The sequence below is a fragment of the Anomaloglossus baeobatrachus genome, chromosome 7, assembly GCF_048569485.1.
Source record: "Anomaloglossus baeobatrachus isolate aAnoBae1 chromosome 7, aAnoBae1.hap1, whole genome shotgun sequence".
Taxonomy (NCBI): domain Eukaryota; kingdom Metazoa; phylum Chordata; class Amphibia; order Anura; family Aromobatidae; genus Anomaloglossus; species Anomaloglossus baeobatrachus.
The window spans coordinates 226,194,186-226,217,057 of NC_134359.1; the positions used below are offsets into that span (position 1 = coordinate 226,194,186).

Consider the following 22,872-nt stretch of genomic DNA (forward strand, 5'->3'; position numbering starts at 1 on the left):
TATAGACAAGCTATAGCTGGCACTAATGGAAGTGTCCAGCCAGTATATATAGGGGAGTGAATATGACTGGCTCTCCCTTAGCATGTGAATAAAGGAGATTAAGAAACAGACCAGCAGAGATTAAGTCATGCTTGCCTGCCTAAGAACTACAAGTCTGTGGGTCAACATCCAAGTCTCCCTGCTCTGCTCTCTGCAGAAAGTAGTAAAAATGCCTTAAAACATTCTCTCTCTCTCTCTCTCTCTCTCTTTCTCTCTCTCTCATTATTCTGGCATTTGACAAATATAAATCATTTTGGCTCCTAATTGACCTAAAAAATGGGAGAGGTTTATTTTGATTTCATGCTGGATAGTGAGAAAAACCTGCAGATGTGTCTTTTTAGATAGTGTATGTTTCAACTCTACACATATATATATATGCACACATGGATATAAAACAGGGTGGTCCAAAAGTAGGTGGACAATATGTGTGATAGGGTTATCAAACATGGTGTAAAGTGAAATTGGCTCAGTTGCCCTTAGCAATCAATCAGATTCCACCTTTCATTTACAAAGAGTCTGTGAAGAATGAAAAGTGGAATCTTATTGGTTGCTAAGGGCAACAGAGTCAATTTCACTTTACATCATGCTTGATAACCCTATTACACACACTGTCCACCTACTTTTGGACCACCCTGTATATATATATATATATATATATATATATATACAGTACAGACCAAACGTTTGGACACACCTTCTCATCTCTAGAACAACTATTAAGAGGAGACTTTGTGCAGCAGGCCTTCATGGTAAAATAGCTGCTAGGAAACCACTGCTAAGGACAGGCAACAAGCAGAAGAGACTTGTTTGGGCTAAAGAACACAAGGAATGGACATTAGACCAGTGGAAATCTGTGCTTTGGTCTGATGAGTCCAAATTTGAGATCTTTGGATCCAACCACCGTGTCTTTGTAGAAAAGGTGAATGGATGGACTCTACATGCCTGGTTTCCACCGTGAAGCATGGAGGAGGAGGTGTGATGGTGTGGGGGTGCTTTGCCGGTGACACTGTTGGGAATTTATTCAAAATTGAAGGCATACTGAACCAGCATGGCTACCACAGCATCTTGCAGCGGCGTGCTATTCCTTCTGGTTTGCGTTTAGTTGGACCATCATTTATTTTTCAACAGGACAATGACCCCAAACACACCTCCAGGCTGTGTAAGGGCTATTTGACTAAGAAGGAGAGTGATGGGGTGCTACGCCAGATGATCTGGCCTCCACAGTCACCAGACCTGATATATGAGATATATATATATATATATATATATATATATATATATATATATATATATATATATATATACTGTATAATATTCCCAGAAAAAAAAAACCTTTAAGTAATGGAAATATATAAATCGTATGAGAAGTATGCAATTTAATTTAAGCTATACAAGTAGTGAACATACTGACTCACCTCCATTACATTCACTGCTCGTCCCAACGTGTGTATTGTAAGATTGGCCATTGCAGAACGTGGAATGAAGGACGATGGTGTAAAAATCAGCGCAGCCTCCATATTAGCACCTACAGAATCTGGAACAATTTTTGTATAATATTAAGGATAAAAGCTTTTCATAAAGAAATGGAAAAAACACAATGAATTATACTAGTCAAAAAAAGCAGAAAAATACAGATTTCTTAAAATTGTCATAGTGATATACAAATAGTTAACATTTCTTACATCTTCAGTTGAGGTAAATAAATTGCTTTGCCTACATTTTTGCGTACATGTTCTATCTGTGTTGTATTTTTTCAGAACATGAATCTATTAAAGTCTATGGGCGGCTTTGCACACTACAACATCGCAGGTGCGATGTCGGTGGGGTCAAATCGAAAGTGACGCACATCCGGCATCACTTGCGATGTCGTAGTGTGTAAATCCTAGGTGATACGATGAACGAGCGCAAAAGCGTCGTTATCGTATCATCGGTGCAGGCTCCAACATTTCCATAATGCCGGTGCCGCGACGGTCCAATGTTGTTTCTCGTTCCTGCGGCAGCACACATCGCTGTGTGTGAAGCCGCAGGAGCGAGGAACATCACCTTACCTGCCGCCGGCGGCTATACGGAAGGAAGGAGGTGGGCAGAATGTTTACATCCTGCTCATCTCCGCCCCTCCGCCGCCATTGGCCGCCTGCCGTATGACGTCGCTGTGACGTCACACGACCCGCCCCCGTAGGAAGGAGGCGGGTCGCCAGCCAGAGCGACGGTCGCAGGGCAGGTGAGTGCATGTGAAGCTGGCGTAGCGATAATTATCGCTACGCCAGCTATCACAAGATATCGTACCTGCGACTGGGGCGAGGACTATCGTGTGCGACATCGCAGCATCGGCTTGCGATGTCGCAACGTGCAAAGCCCGCCTATGGGCCTAAAAACATACATATGTCCAAGTTTGGTCCAGTTCACGGACCAACCACGGACCAACCTCATATATGTCAATGAATGAGCCTGTGATATACTATACAGCACACAGATGTCATCCATACTACTTCCTCCCCCCCCCCCCAAAAAAAAACAATAGCAACAAAAAGAACCCTAAATATCTTATTATACTAAGAAAGGAAACATTTTGGACACTGGAGAACACTGGAGGAAGGGAAGATTTTTTTGTGTGTTCATTTTATGTGGCCATAAGAATATATTTCAAGGAAATCTGTCAGCAGATTTTTGCTATGCCATCCAAGAGCAGCAAAATACAGAGGCAGAGTCCCTGATTCCATGGCTGTATCACCTACTTTACTGGATGCAGCAGTTTTGATTAAAAAAGTGTTTTATTTGCTGCAGATTCATCAGTTCTCTAACTGCTGAGTTCAGTATAGCCCCACTCACATCACTGATTGGCAGCTTTCTGTGTAAACTGTACATAGGCAGAAAGCTGCCGTGCCATTGTGGTGGTGGGGTTACACAGAGTTCAGCATTCAAAGAACTTGTAGATCTGCAACAGATAAAAGCAGTGATTTTATTAAAACTATAGCAAGCAGCCCAGTAAGTGACACATTACTGGAATCTGGATCTTTGTCTCTACATCATGCAGCTCTCAGATTAGATGGCAAAAACATGGTGACGGATTCCCTATAAGGCCAGATTTACAGATGCACTTTTAGTGCAATTTTTGATGTGCATGTTTTTTAGCAAACGTGTATTCAAAAAGGAAGAGATATTGATAAGATTACTTTTTCTCCTTTTTTTTCGAATTTACTTGTGTTTGGCTCCAAAAGTTAGACCAAAACCTGTGTGTCATTCTAGCCTAGTGCATAGGGTCACATAGTGACTACCGGGGTTTTGCCAGGTGCAAGGGAAACCCCCTGGCGAATGCGACAACAAATAGGGCACTCCGGGAACACAATAGAACAATGGACCCTGGCGCTAGGGATTGGGGATCGGGGTCACCTCCTGCACTCCCCTGAGACTCATCCCTGCATTTCCTAATGTCCTTATAAGGGTCCTTCCTCCAATCGCCGATCACATGTGTGAGGAAAGAGTTGACCTTTTTCACTGACTTAGAAAATAATAGAAATTCATTCTCCCTTGCAAGACCAAACCAGACTTATTTACATAATAAACTATGAGACCAACCTCAAGGACGCAGATTGTTTTGACTTAGCAACGACTGACAAACATCTTGTTATGGGAAGAAGAACGTTATAGATTATTATGGGAGTATAAGTCATTATGTTAATTTCTCTTGCTGGGAATATGCAATCCACGCCTTAATGAATGTAGATTAATGACTATGTTTGTTGCATAGTTACGCCCTAATCAACTTTGTATAACCTTGTAATGTAAACAAAATAATACACTTTCTATTCGGAGCTACACATCTTCAGTCTTATGTGTATAACAGCGTCTGCTTGTTTTCATTGAGACGGAATAGCCGAGGGGGGGTCACCGGTACCCTCTCTGCATTCGGACATCGCTGGCAACAGCTGTGACCGTTAGGTCAACCTAACACATGCTAGGCCCTAGTGTTTTCTTAGCTCACCCTGGCTAGTGAGAAAGCCGGCGATAGAACTAGTCTCACCACTACAATAATCCAACACAAGGAAAGGGAGACAGACAGACGGGAAAAAAGACACAATAAAGAAAACACTCCAAATTCCTCTAATGCAGGTAACCACCACAGCTGCAACTGTCACGACTCCTCAACTATTCCACAGACTGGCTCCTTCCAAAGTGGGTCACTTAGATGTGAGAATATATAACGGGCATTATATGGTAAGACATGTGACCTTTAATAGCGAAGGAGCTGCATCTGACATAAAGGCCATATTAATGGCATATTATTCTGTTTTTGATATCTCTAAATATTTAAACCACTGAGAAGCAGGGTCTCATTTTCATGTAAACTAACATTTAAAGTCCAAATAATGGCGTTTTAAGTCCATTTTTGCCTAGAACAGGCCTAGACTGCATATAAACACCCATTTGAAGTCCTGAAAAAAAATAAGAATATAGTCATTTATGCCACTTTGTTAGTACGATATGATTTTGTACCTGAATGAACTGTAGCATCTGAGTATGTGGAGTATTTCCATGATTCACCCTCAAAATCCTTGGTAATAATGTCATCGGGGAGGTTATCTGCAATGGCTTGTTTAAGTGGATCATCGGATTCCAGAAGTTGTGACAGGTGACTCCACACAAACGATCCCACTGAAATCACAAGCATAGGCTATAAATGATCGTAAACCTCTGAGATCCAGAGTTATATAAAGTCATTTTCTGGTTTGATGTGGACTAGAACTTTAACATTCAGCCATGTCCTCACATTAACTACTTTTAATAAAGCTTAATTAGGACCTAATAATAGAGACTGTTTTCAGAATTTTCAGAATATGCAAATCTTGTTAGGACACTCGCCTACAGACATAAATTTTTAAGCCATTTCATTTCCATCTTGAAAGTATGTCTTGTGTGAATAAATCACTTAACTAATGAAGTCATTTAACATCCTCTTCTGTTTCTCGAGGCCAAGGGAGACATGACAGGCTGCCAAGGCTTCTCTTCAGAACGCAGGGGTTTGTGTCCTTTTATTCCTCGGAAAGAGAATTTATTTCAAGAATTGATAGATAGATTAGTCTAGTGTGCATCACGAAAGGGATAACCTTTACCAAACAGTTTTTACTGGTTGCATCAAGCAACTTAAAGAGTAACCGTTGTTTACGTTTTTATTTACTTTCCCTTCTTAAATCAGTAGTACATATGAAAATAAGAAACTTTGTAATGTATCTTATCATAAAAAGCAACTTCTTTCACTCTCAGTTCCTAGGTAAAATCTGTATTTATTGTCTACAGATTTTCCCATTACTAAGGAGATGGAAGTTGCTGCTCATAGAATACTATGGAGAAGGGAGAGGAAGTGGGAGGAGCTAAAGGAAGAATACAAGTTCTACTGAAATGACAGTTCTCCATAGATCTTTATAAGCAGCAACTGCCATTCTCCTATCTCAATAATGGGAAAATCTGTATTAATTGAAGACAGACTTTACTAAGGAATTGAGCATTTTGAGAATTAATGATCAGTCCTGGGGGAGAAAAAAGCAGATTTCACTAATAAAATATAGTATAAAGACGGGCATATTGTATCATCGGGGACTGTAAAAGAGTGGGCGTGGCTGGCTGGAGTTAGTGGGCGGGAGATGAGATAGTGGGCGGGAGAAGAAATAGTGGGCGGGAGATGAAATAGTGGGCGGGAGATGAAATAGTGGGTGGGAGATGAAATAGTCGGCAGGAGATGAAATAGTGGGCAAGAGATGAGATAGTGGGCAGGGGATGAAATAGTGGGCGGGAGATGAGATAGTGGGCAGGAGATGAGATAGTGGGTGGGAGATGAGATAGTGAGCGGGAGATGAAATAGTGGGCGGGAGATGAGATAGTGGGCGGGAGATGAAATAGTGGGCGGGAGATGAGATAGTGGGCGGGAGATGAGATAGCAGGCAGGAGATGAAATAGTGGGCAGGAGATGAGATAGTGGGCAGGAGATGAGATAGTGGGTGGGAGATGAAATAGTGGGCAGAAGAGGAGATAGTGGGTGGGAGATGAGATAGTGGGCGGGAGAAGAAATAGTGGGCGGGAGATGAGATAGTGGGCAGGAGATGAGATAGTGGGCGGGAGATGAAATAGTGGGCTGGAGATGAGATAATGGTCAGGAGATGAAATAGTGGGCAGGAGATGAAATAGTGGGCAGGAGATGAGATAGTGGGCGGGAGATGAGATAGTAGGCGGGAGATGAAATAGTTGGCGGGAGATGAAATAGTGGGCGGGAGATCAAATAGTGGGCGGGAGATGAGATAGTTGGCGGGAGATGAGATAGTGGGCGGGAGATCAAATAGTGGGCGGGAGATGAGATAGTGGGCAGGAGATGAAATAGTGGGCAGGAGATGAGATAGTGGGCGGGAGATGAAATAGTGGGCAGGAGATGAGATAGTGGGCGGGAGATGAGATAGCAGGCAGGAGATGAAATAGTTTGCAGGAGATGAGATAGTGGGCAGGAGATGAGATAGTGGGCAGGAGATGAGATAGTGGGCAGGAGATGAGATAGTGGGCGGGAGATGAAATAGTGGACGGGAGATGAGATAGTGGGTGGGAGATGAAATAGTGGGCGGGAGATGAGATAGTGGGCGGGAGATGAGATAGCAGGCAGGAGATGAAATAGTGGGCAGGAGATGAGATAGTGGGCGGGAGATGAGATAGCAGGCAGGAGATGAAATAGTGGGCAGGAGATGAGATAGTGGGCAGGAGATGAGATAGTGGGTGGGAGATGAAATAGTGGGCGGGAAATGAGATAATGGGTGGGAGATGAAATAGTGGGTGGGAGATGAGATAGTGGGCGGGAGATGAGATAGCAGGCAGGAGATGAAATAGTGGGCAGGAGATGAGATAGTGGGCGGGAGATGAGATAGCAGGCAGGAGATGAAATAGTGGGCAGGAGATGAGATAGTGGGCAGGAGATGAGATAGTGGGCGGGAGATGAAATAGTGGACGGGAGATGAGATAGTGGGTGGGAGATGAAATAGTGGGCGGGAGATGAGATAGTGGGCGGGAGATGAGATAGCAGGCAGGAGATGAAATAGTGGGCAGGAGATGAGATAGTGGGCGGGAGATGAGATAGCAGGCAGGAGATGAAATAGTGGGCAGGAGATGAGATAGTGGGCAGGAGATGAGATAGTGGGTGGGAGATGAAATAGTGGGCGGGAAATGAGATAATGGGTGGGAGATGAAATAGTGGGTGGGAGATGAGATAGTGGGCGGGAGATGAGATAGCAGGCAGGAGATGAAATAGTGGGCAGGAGATGAGATAGTGGGCGGGAGATGAGATAGCAGGCAGGAGATGAAATAGTGGGCAGGAGATGAGATAGTGGGCAGGAGATGAGATAGTGGGTGGGAGATGAAATAGTGGGCAGAAGAGGAGATAGTGGGTGGGAGATGAGATAGTGGGCGGGAGAAGAAATAGTGGGCGGGAGATGAGATAGTGGGCAGGAGATGAGATAGTGGGCGGGAGATGAAATAGTGGGCTGGAGATGAGATAATGGTCAGGAGATGAAATAGTGGGCAGGAGATGAAATAGTGGGCAGGAGATGAGATAGTGGGCGGGAGATGAGATAGTAGGCGGGAGATGAAATAGTTGGCGGGAGATGAAATAGTGGGCGGGAGATCAAATAGTGGGCGGGAGATGAGATAGTTGGCGGGAGATGAGATAGTGGGCGGGAGATCAAATAGTGGGCGGGAGATGAGATAGTGGGCAGGAGATGAAATAGTGGGCAGGAGATGAGATAGTGGGCGGGAGATGAGATAGCAGGCAGGAGATGAAATAGTTTGCAGGAGATGAGATAGTGGGCAGGAGATGAGATAGTGGGCAGGAGATGAGATAGTGGGCAGGAGATGAGATAGTGGGCGGGAGATGAAATAGTGGACGGGAGATGAGATAGTGGGTGGGAGATGAAATAGTGGGCAGGAGATGAGATAGTGGGCGGGAGATGAGATAGCAGGCAGGAGATGAAATAGTTTGCAGGAGATGAGATAGTGGGCAGCAGATGAGATAGTGGGCAGGAGATGAGATAGTGGGCAGGAGATGAGATAGTGGGCGGGAGATGAAATAGTGGACGGGAGATGAGATAGTGGGTGGGAGATGAAATAGTGGGCAGGAGATGAGATAGTGGGCGGGAGATGAGATAGCAGGCAGGAGATGAAATAGTGGGCAGGAGATGAGATAGTGGGTGGGAGATGAAATAGTGGGCGGGAAATGAGATAGTGGGTGGGAGATGAAATAGTGGGTGGGAGATGAGATAGTGGGCGGGAGATGAGATAGCAGGCAGGAGATGAAATAGTGGGCAGGAGATGAGATAGTGGGCGGGAGATGAGATAGCAGGCAGGAGATGAAATAGTGGGCAGGAGATGAGATAGTGGGCAGGAGATGAGATAGTGGGTGGGAGATGAAATAGTGGGCAGAAGAGGAGATAGTGGGTGGGAGATGAGATAGTGGGCGGGAGAAGAAATAGTGGGCGGGAGATGAGATAGTGGGCAGGAGATGAGATAGTGGGCGGGAGATGAAATAGTGGGCTGGAGATGAGATAATGGTCAGGAGATGAAATAGTGGGCAGGAGATGAAATAGTGGGCAGGAGATGAGATAGTGGGCGGGAGATGAGATAGTAGGCGGGAGATGAAATAGTTGGCGGGAGATGAAATAGTGGGCGGGAGATCAAATAGTGGGCGGGAGATGAGATAGTTGGCGGGAGATGAGATAGTGGGCGGGAGATCAAATAGTGGGCGGGAGATGAGATAGTGGGCAGGAGATGAAATAGTGGGCAGGAGATGAGATAGTGGGCGGGAGATGAAATAGTGGGCAGGAGATGAGATAGTGGGCAGGAGATGAGATAGCAGGCAGGAGATGAAATAGTTTGCAGGAGATGAGATAGTGGGCAGGAGATGAGATAGTGGGCAGGAGATGAGATAGTGGGCAGGAGATGAGATAGTGGGCGGGAGATGAAATAGTGGACGGGAGATGAGATAGTGGGTGGGAGATGAAATAGTGGGCAGGAGATGAGATAGTGGGCGGGAGATGAGATAGCAGGCAGGAGATGAAATAGTGGGCAGGAGATGAGATAGTGGGCGGGAGATGAGATAGTGGGCAGGAGATGAGATAGTGGGTGGGAGATGAGATAGTGGGCGGGAGACAAAATTGTGGGCGGGAGATGAGATAGTGGGTGGGAGATGAAATAGTGGGTAGGAGATGAGATAGTGGGCGGGAGATGAGATAGTGGGCATGACCGCTCAAGCTTAGTTAATATTAATTCTTAAATTCACGTAGACATAGAGTTGTTTATAATTGAAGAGGGTAACTGGGGGAAAGACCTCCAGACAGGGGAAGGGGGGCGCAGGGCTGCTGTAGCCCCCTTGCTTAATCAAAGGGGCATATTTGGTAGATGTGGCTTGATGCGGGCTGCCTGACGGGCCACACCCACCAAACGGGTATCCCGCCAACAGTTAAGCCGAAAGTATGCCGCTTTTATAATGCAAGGGTATTCACCCCCCTGCACCCCCCATGTGGGGGTCTTACCCCGCAGACCTCCGCGCCAATTATAAACAACTCCATGCTTACATGGACTTAAGAATTGTTAAATAAGCTCGGGCAGTCACGCCCACTATCTCATCTCCCGCCCACTAACTCCAGCCGGCCATGCCCACTCTTTTACGGTTTCTGATAATACAAGTATGCCCAAAGTTGCTTACTTTGACAAGTACTATTAATTTCTGGGGAGGAAGGAAAATGACTGATCCTCTTTAAGAGGTGTTTTAGATGGACAGTCTGCAATTAGTTGGATTCAGGTCATTTGGGGGGGGGTTGTCGCCATGCCCTAGTGGTAACATTTTCTAATAGCTGGAGGCCACTGTAATAATTCTCGAGAATGTCTGAGGTCCTCAATGGTTAGACACAGATGTCAAGAATAAATAATGATTGCGGTGGCCCCAAGCAGGAGACCCTCAGTCAATTAGTTCAATATGCCCTTGGTTGATATATAGAAAGCAGATGTCCAAAGGATCCAACTACGAGTGTATATGGAATTCGCACCCCAATTCTTTGATTGGGTGCGAGTATTTTATGCCTGCCATACTTTGAAACACTTAATGGAAAATCAAAGCAATCAAGAATTAAAAACATGATTTTCACCTAAGTTACAGGTGTAAAATTTGTGCATTGTATGTACGTACTTCTCCATATTACTGTGCAACGTTTTCTTCTGGGTGCAGTAGGTGCAGCACTGACAATAATAGCAGAGCATAAAGTTACTCTATTATCTATAATATTGCTGGGAAAAGCTGATACCTCAGCAGTCCACAAATTATCACTTTTTCCTCTGGATAGCTAATAACTTAAACATTTGGAGATATTTAGAAGTCATTATGCAATTTTATTAAGAGCATTTTGCATTTTTCCATATATAAAGCTTAAAACATACAAGAAGTAACAAAAAATTACAAAAGCAACAAAGCACAGAGAACACATGAAGTTCTGTAAAATTCCATGTTGCTTACATAATAGGGCCAATTTATTAAGCGTCAATTAGCATTAGTAAATTTCAAGTCCATTTCCTTTCTGAAGAGGCAATTTGCATATTTAATTTCCCAGAGGAGCATTGTATGGCTCATAAGCCTCCTTACGCAGACATGCTAGACATGTCACTCTCCACAGGGTAAATTGTCTCTTCAGTGACGAAGTAGATGAACTCTAGTGCCATCTATTGGAAGTAACAATCCTAAAAGTGATCCTTTAACAAGCCTTGTCATATGACTTATGATTTAAACCAGATCAGAATCTCAATTTGCAGACTCTGTGTTTTGGGATGGTTGTCTCTTGTCAGTGCAAAGTATGAGATTTGATCTGGCTATATGAGAAGCTAAGACGGGGTCTAAAGGGGCAGCTATTCTCTTTGCGGAAATTGACGCACCATTCTAGCATGCCAGTGATGGTATGATTAGGCCGCAATGCTCCTCTGGGAAATATGCAAATTGTCTCGGAAGTGAGGCTAGAAGAACGCCACCTATTGGAGGTAGCAATCCTAAAAGTCAGAAGTGACCCTTTAACGAGTCTTGTCATATGACCTAAATCATAAAATAGCTTTCCCTTTAGACACCATCTTAGCCTCTCATACAGCCAGATTAGATCTTATACTTGGCACTGACGAGGGACAACCACCCCGAAACACTGTATCTGCAAATTGAGGTTCTGATCTGGCATGAATCCTAAGTCATATGGCAAGGCTCACTAAAGAGTCACTTTTGGCTTTTAGGATTGCTACCTCCAATAAATGGCACTAGAGTTCATCTATTTCCTCACTGAAGAGACAATTTGCATATTTCCCAGAGGAGCATTGCGGCTTAATGTCTCCTTAACACGTGCATGCTGGAATGCTGTGTGAGTCTCCGCAAGAGAATAGTTTTCTCTTTAGTCTCCACAAGGTTAAACATTACCCTTGGATCTCAGTCATAAGCCTCTCAAACATCCAAATCAGATCTCATATTTTGCACTGATGAGAGTCAATATTCGGAACCACGTGTCTACAAACTGAGATTCTGGTTTGGCTTATATCCTAAGTTATATGGAAAGGCTTGTTAAAGAGTCAATATTGACTTTTAGAATCGCTACTTGCAATAGGTGGACCTAGAGTTCACGTCATCTTACGCTCTCAAGAGGCAATTTGCATATTTAATTTCCCAGTGAAGCATTGTATGGCTTATAAGCCTCCTCACCTGTGACATCCTAGGCATGTCACTCTCCGCAATGAGACACCTTACTCCTTGGATCTCAGTCATAAGCCTCTCATACAGCCAAATTAGATCTGATACTTTGCACTGATGAGGGGCAGTACCCCAAAACACGTTTCTGCAAAGTAAGATTCTCATTTGACTTGTATCCTTCGTCATATGGCAAGGCTCGATTAAAGAGCTGATATTGACTTTTAGGATTGCTACTTCCAATAGCTGGCACTAGAGTTCAAGTTCTCTCCCTTTCTGAAGAGGCAATTTGCATCTGAAGGGTAAGAACAAACCCACACAATGTGGTTGTCCTTGGTTAGATTCAAGCTAAGGATTCCAGAGTGAAAAGACAAAATGACTCATCCATTTACACATATCGAATTCAGTAGATGAAAAAAACATTAAAATTCCAGCAAAGAACACATTATCATATTCTATCAGAGTTTTTACTCATATCCCTTGAATTCATAAAACAAACCTATAGCCAACACCTAGATTGAAACGATATTTTAATATTAGAGCACTCAAGACTTGGCATGAACTGGGCAATAACTTTGCCATTCTTTATTATCAGTGTCAGAGTAAATGTGAGAGATGAATATTTTTAGTCCGTGCTCTCAGGCCAGGAATTGCTTCTCTCTTCGCTCTTAATTACAAGATTTAAAAGCAGTGAATCAACATGATGACTCCACAAATACTGATCTCTACTTTACCATAACATTAGCTATGTTGACTATTTACTGGGGAAAATGATGGGTAGACAGACTCATCAATAATGTTCAGGAATTTACCAGCCAGAAAAAATGGCAACAAATTGTTTTTCTGATATCCTTTGTCGAAAAATAAATATACTGTACATCTCAATGCCTCAAGGGGACATGTTTTCTTATGATCCAGAAGAGACGGTGTAGCAGGCCAAAATAGCCACCTCCTAGGCTAAGCGCGGGCATAGTTTTGTCCAGTCCAGATTAGAAGACCAGCATCCGCAGATAGTATATTAAAACATTTGCTTTATTCTTCCACAAGTTAAAACATAGACAGTCCGGTCTATGCGTTTCGAACACAAAATGTTCTTAATCATGACATTTTTTTGTTCGAAACGCGTAGACCATACGGTGTCTATGTTTTAACTTTTGGAAGAAGAAATCAAAGGTTTTAATATACTATCTGCGGATGCTAGTCTTCTTCTAATCTTGATTGCTTCTGTTCAGGAAGTGGCCTGATATTTTTCCGTGCATCCCACCTTCTGAGATATCTTATCTAATCTGGTGAGCTGAACTGGTCTCTTGTTTCATAGTTTTGTCCAGGCCAAAGTATACCCTGGGGAATAACTGTCCTAGGCCAAATTATATCCCAGGGTGTGAAATAGCCTAGGCCAAACTATACCTTTCCAGGTCAGAATATATCCATCTAATGTGGAACCTGGGTATAGTCTGGTCCATGTCATAGTATAACAGGGGGATACACTCTATACCAGAGGGTGTAAAATACTACAGTGATTACATTGAACTCACAGTAGATGACACTGTCCCACCAGCGCATAGTGAATGTTATGTATTGTAACTTGTTATGTATGTTTCTGTCTATGTCATGCTATGTTTGGCTCTGCACACACCAGGTGGCACAGAGTCATCAGATTATTGCAACCTCCTGCTCTGTGGCCTCCCTTCTAACAGTCTTGCACCCCTACAATCTACTCTAAACTATGCTGCCCGGCTAATCCACCTATCCCCCCGCTACTCCCCGACCTCTCCTCTCTGCCAATCCCTTCACTGGCTTCCCATTGCCCAACGACTCCAGTTCAAAACACTAACCATGACATACAAAGTCATCCACAACCTGTCTCCTCCCTACATCTGTGACCAAGTCTACCAGTACCTACCTGCACGTAACCTTCGATCCTCACAAGATCTCCTTTTCTACTCCCCTCATCTCTCCTCTTCCCACCATCACATCCAAGATTTCTCACGTGCCTCCTCCATACTCTGGAATGCTCTGCCTCAACACATCAGACTCTCGCCTACCTTGACAAGCTTCAAAAGGAACCTGAAGACCCACCTCTTCCGACAAGCCTACAACCTGCCGTAACCCTCAGTCTGATACAGCGCCGCACAATCAGCTTTATCAAAAACGAAGAAACTTCAGCTCTCCCCTCTTCACTCCCAAATCTTACCTCCGGTGCACGGAAACACCCTGACCTGGGTGGGAACACATGAAGAAAGGAAAAAATTCCATGATTAAGACCTATTCAGGTTGAAACGCGTAGGAAACAGCTCCTCTGTCTTGCCTCTCCATTTTTTGTTTTGCTTGGATGGAATATTAATATTTTTATTACCAATAAAGAAACTGTTTTTTAAGAAAATTCTACTTTCTCCTGAAGTTGCTGGAATTTTTTTCCTTTCTTCACAATCAGCTTTACCCTAACCTACTGTATCCTCACCTATCCCTTGTAGACTGTGAGCCCTCACGGGTAGGGACCTCTATCCTCCTGTACCTGTCTGTGTCTTGTATTGTTTATGATTATTGTACTTGTCCCTATTATGTACACCCTTTCATATGTAAAGCGCCATGGAATTGATGGCACTATAATAATAAATAATAATAATAATAACACTGTTCACACGACAGAGTCTGACATGCAATCTGAAGCTTTTTGAGTGTTCAGCCAGAGCTGGATGTCTGCTGGGTCAGGTTCACTGGTCTTCAGCTCTGCAGAAGTTAATTACTGCAGACATGTGAGCAAGACGTAAGAGCTCAGGTTGCTAATTGCCACGTGCAGCTGTCTCCTTCCTATTTAAAGCATGGCTTCCTTCCAGTATGCACCGATGATAGCTTCAGAATAAGCTCCAGCGATCCCGGTCTTTATGGTTATCCCGTTAATCGTGATCCGTGTTGCGCTTTTGAGTGGTGTGAGTGTTCCCCTGTTGTGTGTTACTTCCTTCCCTTTTTCGTAGCTCCCTGGAACACATATTGTCTCTCCTGTGCGTTTTGAGTGCAGTGTGTACGAGTTTCCGTCCTCCCTTGTATGTGTCTTTTTGTGGGGTTTTGTCATTGTGTTTTCTGGCCCACCCCAAGGGAGTGGGAGAGTGGGAATAAGATCAGAGCTCAGATAGGAGTTAAGGTCACGCTGGGGGCTCGGACCTGGCTACCATCAAGACTACCTCTGAGATAAGGGGCAGGCGCAGGGTCTCAAGTCTGAGGGCCAGCCTAGAGGCCCGTGTCCTGTCATTACATACCCCATGACACTCTGTTCTCTATGACACCAAACGTTTTTCAATTTGCAGTCAACAGCTGAACATGCACTTTATCTTGAAAATACGTGTGATCATTTTAATGTTGTTATCAGTATTTATCTTAAAACATTGACTTGCTACTCTAAAGGTTTCAATACATGGGACGATTATTGGGCAAAGTTTTGGTCTGGACAGTTGTCCCTTGCATTGAGGGAAAAGTGACTTATCGCTAACAAGCAATTGCTGAGGAAAAAAAAATTACAAACTCAGCCACCTTTATAACTTGAAGTTTAAAGTCGTTATGACTTTTATTATATTATGAACGGTCAAGTTCTTCTGGTTGAAGTAATAACAGTCTATGTGTTTAGAGTTTTAAGATTTAAGCCACCTAGCTTTCTCACTTAATTGACCAGACAAAGCTGAATCCCCAATAAAATTTTGAAAAATTAAATAATTATTGTGTATATCACTCAATGCTACTAATGGGTGTATAATATGGCCTGAGGGGCATATTTTGGCCTAGGCCAATTTATACTCCAAAGGATAATCTAGCCTATGCCACTTTAGCCCCCGGTATAGTCTGGACTGTGGGTATACTCTGGCCTGTTACATGGGTAATATCCAGGTGCAACTGCACCCACTAAAAATGCACACAGATGTCATAGAACCTGGATTATGTACAATATATCATAGTGGAATAGCAATATGAGAAACTAAAGATTATTTATCATTTCGGGTTACGATTCAAAATAATCTGTAACTTGTATGGTATATATGAGAGATAAATATTTCTAGCCATTATATTACTTTCCTCCCTGCAGACTTCAGTTTTAATTTTCAGTTGTGTCTGAGCTAGTGGGGGGGAAAAGTTATTATTATTATTTATTATTTATTATAGCGCCATTTATTCCATGGCGCTTTACAAGTGAAAAGGATATACATAAAATCTAAGTACAATAATCCTGAACATTACAAAAGAGACAGGTACAAGAGGAGAGAGGACTCTGCCAGTGAGGGTTCACAGTCTACAGGAGGAGAGAGGACTCTGCCAGTGAGGGTTCACAGTCTACAGGAGGAGAGAGGACTCTGCCAGTGAGGGTTCACAGTCTACAGGAGGAGAGAGGACTCTGCCAGTGAGGGTTCACAGTCTACAGGAGGAGAGAGGACTCTGCCAGTGAGGGTTCATAGTCTACAGGAGGAGAGAGGACTCTGCCAGTGAGGGTTCACAGTCTACAGGAGGAGAGAGGACTCTGCTAGTGAGGGTTCACAGTCTACAGGAGGAGAGAGGACTCTGCCAGTGAGGGTTCACAGTCTACAGGAGGAGAGAGGACTCTGCCAGTGAGGGTTCACAGTCTACAGGAGGAGAGAGGACTCTGCCAGTGAGGGTTCACAGTCTACAGGAGGAGAGAGGACTCTGCCAGTGAGGGTTCACAGTCTACAGGAGGAGAGAGGACCCTGCCCATGAGGGCTCACAGTCTACAGAGGATGGGTGAGGACATAGTAGTTAAGGACAGAGCTGGTTGCGCAGTGGTGTACTGGTCTGAGGGTTATTGTAGGTTGCAGGCTTGTCGGAAGAGGTGGGTCTTGAGGTTAATATGATATATCCTATATATATATATATATATAGTACACAAAGACAGGACAGATTCCTCTTCTGTATCACTGTAGTACATGCTCAGAAGCAAGCAGGACATTGTACATTAGTGGGCAGCATGGAGGCTCAGTGGTTAGCACTCTTACTTTGTAGTCCTTGGGTCAAATCCCACCAAGTATAACTGTGGTGCCCCTGAGGCGTAAGTCGCCAAAGGGTACTGCACCTCACTTAAGGAGCAGTGCCTAACCCGGATCCTGAGGAGGTTGGTACCGGTTTCACCACTTACATAACTCAAACATACAACCAGGTTGCCCTCCCCAATGGGGACCAGGCTAGGGTAGGGTCTTAAGGCAGTCTCCAAACATGGGGGGCAGCCACCCACTAGTGACAGGGACCCGGGGGAGGGGCAGCAACTAGGGGGAGTCAGGAGCCAACACAAGAGCTACAGAGTTCTCCAGCAGGAGAGGAAAGGAACAGACAGTCTCACCGGTGCTCTGGTGGGATACAGGAGTTCACAAGGTTGCCGAGGGGAGAGCTTCATTGCTCCCTCGGCGCCGGCACCACACAGGGTGCAGGACCCTAGGGAAGATTATTCTTCAAGTTGGTCTTCCAGAATCTGCAAGGACGGGGAGGTTGCAGGATTTCCTGGCCAACACACAGCCTGAAAGCACAGTGCCAGATAGGATCCGGGGCCTTGAACAGAGTCAGGCCCCATTGCAGAGCCACGGCACCTGCAAATAGGGACAAGAGTTTTCACTCAAGACGGACTGGGGTCCCCAAGTAGCTTTAAGCCACGGGGATCGAACTTACAAGGATCTAGGAGGAAGGAGCCCACAGACTACCACACCGGACTGACCTCCAAAGAGATCCGGGGCCCATCACAGCAGTGACCAGTGTTACTGCGTCGGCAACCGGGCTTCTTAAAGAACTGTGAGTAAAGACACCTGGAACTGTGTCCGTCTGTTCTTACCGGCGCCCACCATCGCCCCTCTCCTCATCATCCTCCACGAGGCCTGTTCCACCTGTGGGGAGCGACTCCATCTTGGCTGCTTTTCCATCCTCCCTGGAGGACAGTGACAGCAGCGGCAGCTAATTTCCTGGCCACGTACCACAGGTGGCGTCACAACAAACTTTCATCCTATCCCCTTCTATTGTTGTACAACTCAGGGCACAAAACCGGGCAGGCCACTGCGACATCCCAGACCCTCTGCACCGGCCCGATGATGAGTAAAACAGGTACGAGACCTGACCTGGACCCCGTGCCCCCTGGGTGCTCCATAACAACTGCAAGACATTTGTATGTTCTCCCCATGTTTGCCTGGGTTTCTTCCCACACTCCAAAAGACATACTAATAGGGAACTTAGACTATGGGCTCCAATGGGGACAGTGATGATAAAGCACTGTGTCGCTACATAAGTGAGTAAAACAAATAACTAAATAAATACTGAGCTGGGTAGTTATGTAGTCAGCTCATATCAGTTGGAAAAGCAATGTAGTCCCTTTGATGGTCTAGGAAGTCGGACCTGCATCAATCTAATATTTACTGCACATTCTATTAATTCGTTAACTTTTTGCACTTTTGCAATACCAAAATAACAGTATGAATATACAAAGTATATATGCAAAGTAGTTTTTTCCTCTTTCAGTAACATACTTTAACTTCGTGCGTGATGTAATCTTCCTTTCCAGCCAACAATAATGGCACAAATGCAAACTTAGTTTATGGGTCCTCACTATAATACTTTTACATGGAGTACCCAGCTATATGTGTGGCATTCTTGCCAGCCGTAACTTTACTTAGTAGCTTAATCAGTTTTGGAAGTCAGCCTCACTATTCAATGCAGCCTAATAAAAATCATACTTTCCATGGGAGTTGGGGGGTGTTTAATTAAAAATTCTAGAATAGCCACAGGCATGAAATGTGCACATAGCGTTAATAGCTGGAACATTTGCAATTTTAAAGTTGTAGAATCTTAATGACCAGCTTGGCGTGCCAGGTTGCCGTGGCCAATGCCTTACATCAGTTAGGCAGCAAATGAAGAACTGCTCCATAGCTGTGAAACAAAAGTCACAGCAAATGTGGGAAAAGTTATACATGCATAATATAAGGTCTTGACGGACAAATAAGACCAACAAAAACATTGATGTACTTTTTTTCCTAATGCAATTAATTTGATTGAGCAGTTCATTACTTTGTGAACCCACTTTGCAAGGCAGTGGTCAGAATTTGCTCACTTGTTGCATAGCATCCGGCAGGGTATTTGGTGAATGACGACGCTGCATAAATTAATGACCTTGTAGAGAAGCTAGAAGACAATACAGACAATAGATATTACCATAAGGCTTGAACAGCTTGTCCATAGCTGGGATGTAAATTGTTAAGTCTATACTGAAATGACATATGAGACACAAGGACTGGAATAGCATCTTTTGGACCCACCTTGTGTTGATGTCTCACGTCGGAGAGTTTGCTGCACTAGCTGTATGAGTTCCTGGCTTGGACACTTCATAGCGGTATAGTATGCAGCAATCCGTATTTCTTCTGCCTCTTCTAGGTCGTGATACAGCTGAAATAATGTGTCCCGCTATCAAACAAACAATGAAAATTTCAATGTAAAAAACAATGTAGTATTCAATGTAAAATTCAGTTTAAAGTCTGAGAATATGATTGATAAGCAATATGTGACGCGTGTTTACAAATAAGTTTATTTTTATTTATCAGTGGATAATGCTACATATTACTATGGGTAAAAAGAAGACAGATTGACACCATGTGCACACAACACATTTCAATATAACTTGTATACAAAAAAAAATAAATACAAATATACAGTATATATACTGTGTATATATATATGTATATATATATATATATATATATATATATACACACACAACTATATACATAAATATATATGTAGCGGTTCTGCCCATGTAGAACAAATGCCCCCTTCAGAACCTCTGAGGTCACTGATTGGCTGCGGCGTTGATGTCATATCGTTGGCCAATCAGTAAGATCAACGGTTCTGCCCATGAAGAAGGGATGCTCCCTTCAGAGCCACTGAGGTTACTGATTGGCTATCGACATGACATCAGGGCCGCAACCAATCAGTAAGATCAGTGTTTCAGACAATGCAGAAGGAATGCCCCTTTCAGAGCCGCTGACCTCACTGATTGGCTATCAACATGACATCAGTGCTGCAGCCAATAAGTAAGATCAGCGGTTCTGCCCATATAGAAGATATGCCCTCTTCAGAGCAGCTGAGGTTACTGATTGGCTGCAGTGTTGATGTCATGTCAACACGCAATCAGTAAGATCAGCAGATCTGTGCATGCAAGGAATGCCCCCTTAAGAGCCGCTAAGGGTCACTGATTGGTTATTGACATCACATCAGCACTGCAACCAATCAGTAAGATCAGCAGTTCTGCCCATGCAGAAGAAATGACTCATTCAGAGCCACTGATGTCACAGATTGCCTATCAACATGAAATCAGCGCCATAGCCAATCAGTAATGCCTGCTTTACACACTTCAATAAATCTTTCAATCCGTCGTCGGGGTCAAGTTGTAAGTGACGCACATCCGGCATCGTTCATGACGTATTTGCGTGTGACACCTATGTGCGATCAAGATTGAACGCAAATACGGTGATCGCATACACGTCGTTTATTCCTCATACATTGGACGTTTTGTTGCACGAACTTAGTCAATTGAAACGTGTGACATCCCTCATACGATTTTGATGTCTGAGGCTATGTACGCAGGTGTGCGCTCTGCACCGCAGCTTAAAAAAGGTCCGCTTCAGAGCGCAGCTGAAAAGCTGCGTTCTGAAGCGCCTCACAATGTCTGTCATTTACTAATCTCTGTCAGTCGGTCACTATCTCTGTCCCTCACTATCTGTCCATGTCAATCTATCCCTCTTACCCCCTCTCCCATACTCACCGATCCCCGATCACCGGCGCGGCGCTGCACGGCGTTCACACTGCTCCGGCGGCTTTTACTGTTTTGAAAAAGCCGGCCGCCCATTAAACAATCTCGTATTCCCTGCTTACCTCGCCCACCGGCGCCTATGATTGGTTACAGTCAGACACGCCCCCCACGCTGAGTGACAGGTGTCACACTGCACCCAATCACAGCAGCCGGTGGGCGTGTCTATACTGTGTAGTGAAATAAATAATTAAATAATTTAAAAAAAACGGCGTGCGGTCCCCCCTAATTTTAAAACCAGCCAGATAAAGCCATACGGCTGAAGGCTGGTATTCTCAGGATGGGGAGCTCCACGTTATGGGGAGCCCCCCAGCCTAACAATATCAGCCAACAGCCACCCAGAATTGCCGCATACATTATATGCGACAGTTCTGGAACTGTACCCGGCTCTTCCCGATTTGCCCTGGTGCGTTGGCAAATCTGGGTAATAAGGAGTTATGCAACCTGGGCGTGTCACATCGACATACGAGATCGCACACCTAATTGTAAGGTGTAAAGCAGGCTTTAGATTAGCAGATCTGCACATGCAGAAGGAATACAGTCGTAGGAGCCGATGAGGTCACTGATTGGCTATTGACATGACATCAGCGCTGCAGCCAATCAGTTCGATCAGCGTTTCTGCCCATTCAGCAAGAATGCCCCCTTTAGAGCCTCTAAGATCACTGATTGGCTTTCGACATGACATTAGCGCCACAGCCAATCAGTAAGAGCAGCGTTTCTGCCCATGTAGAAGGAATGCCCCTTTCAGAGCCAATAAACTCACTGATTGGTTCTATTACTGTTGATATGACTCTGGACTCTGGGATCAACGATGGTGACTCAGCACTGGACCAGGGGACAGTGAGTAATGTATGGTTTGTATCTTTTTTGTGATAAACTACAGCCATGGGACATGGGTTTTCTACAAGAGGACAACCCCTCTAAATCCTATTCAGGTATTCATGTGCTATGCATTTTTTTGGGGGTAGAATATTTACTCATCAAGACTAGATGTTCGTGTTTTTTTTCTCACAAAAAGTAGGCAAAGTCATGTCCGAGTCTGGTCCAAATCACAGCCCAAACTCACAAATGTCAATGGATGGGTCAATGATGCAACGTACAGCACATGGATGTCATCCATGTTGAATTATTGTACTTGTCTATGTATGCCCCTTTTTCACATGTAAAGTGCCATGGAATAAATGGCGCTATAATAATAATAATAATAATAATAATAATAATATTTAGTGTGTTGTCCTTTAAAAAAATAAAAACAGATGAGTGAATTTAGCCTGAAAGAGAAGTGCGGCCTGCCATCTTTTTTTCTTTCTGTTTGCTTGCAAGATATTCTAAGCATTTCCAACTGTGAATCCTTCAGTGATATCTTCCTATAAGATCACAGATGTGGAGATTTCCTGCTGGCATCTCTAGCACATTTCAGTTCTTCAGCATTTCTCCCGGCCTCGGACCTGTGCCAGTGAAACCGTCTGGTCTGCTTTGTTCTTACAGTTCATTGGACACTGCGTCCAAAACAAGATTTGTTCCAATTACAATAAATAAGCATTCATTGGATAAATCATGATTACTATATATACTTCTTTAACAAAAAAAAAATTCTCAAATCAGGATGGGATTCCAATACATGGTTTGCCAAAACAGACATCATTGGCTTCTAGTTGGCTGCCGAAAAGACTAAAAAGCTATTAAACTCCTAGCTACCAGTAGCTGTTAGTCTAGTCAATAGTAGAGATGAGCGAACCGGTCGTGGTTCGTCTCGAGTTCGGTTCGTCGAACGGAGGTCCCGTTCGAGTTCGGTTTGTCGAACGTTCGACGAACCAAACTCGAACCTATAGGATATAATGGGAGGCAATCAAAAACACATAAAAATGCATGATAAATGTACACAAATAGTTAATAACATTGCCATAACACTTACCGGTCCCCGCGATCCCTCCTGCACTCTGTCTCCTGCCGCTATTCCATCCGATGATCGCTGAATCCTCTCGGTGACCAGCACTGCCAGCAGTGATGCAGGACCTATCGTGACGTCAAAATAGCCATGTGACCAGTCACGTGGCTATTATCTCATTGGCTACAGACTGGTCACATGACTATGACGCGTCATGTAGGACCTGCGAGTGCATCTCTCCGGTACACGGTGCACATTTGTGTATCGCCGTGTACCGGCGACATGCTCTAGCACACGGTCGACTCCCCGTTCCGTTAGGGACCGGCTGACACAGCCGGTTATTAACGGAAATCACCGTTGCCATAGCAACGCAGT

The 22,872-nt window shown here is 44.2% G+C and overlaps 1 protein-coding gene across 1 annotated transcript in view; it reads right to left on the reverse strand.

Annotated features, from left to right (window-relative positions):
• The window catches only part of LOC142245308 (uncharacterized), a 452,975-nt gene that overhangs the window by 282,960 nt on the left and 147,143 nt on the right, over positions 1–22,872 (reverse strand). The window contains exons 13-15 of the mRNA XM_075317926.1: positions 19,063–19,207; positions 4,534–4,692; positions 1,455–1,573 (exon numbers count right to left, since the gene is read on the reverse strand). Coding sequence (XP_075174041.1) covers positions 1,455–1,573; positions 4,534–4,692; positions 19,063–19,207 — 423 coding nt within the window. The remainder of the gene's footprint in view (positions 1–1,454; positions 1,574–4,533; positions 4,693–19,062; positions 19,208–22,872) is intronic.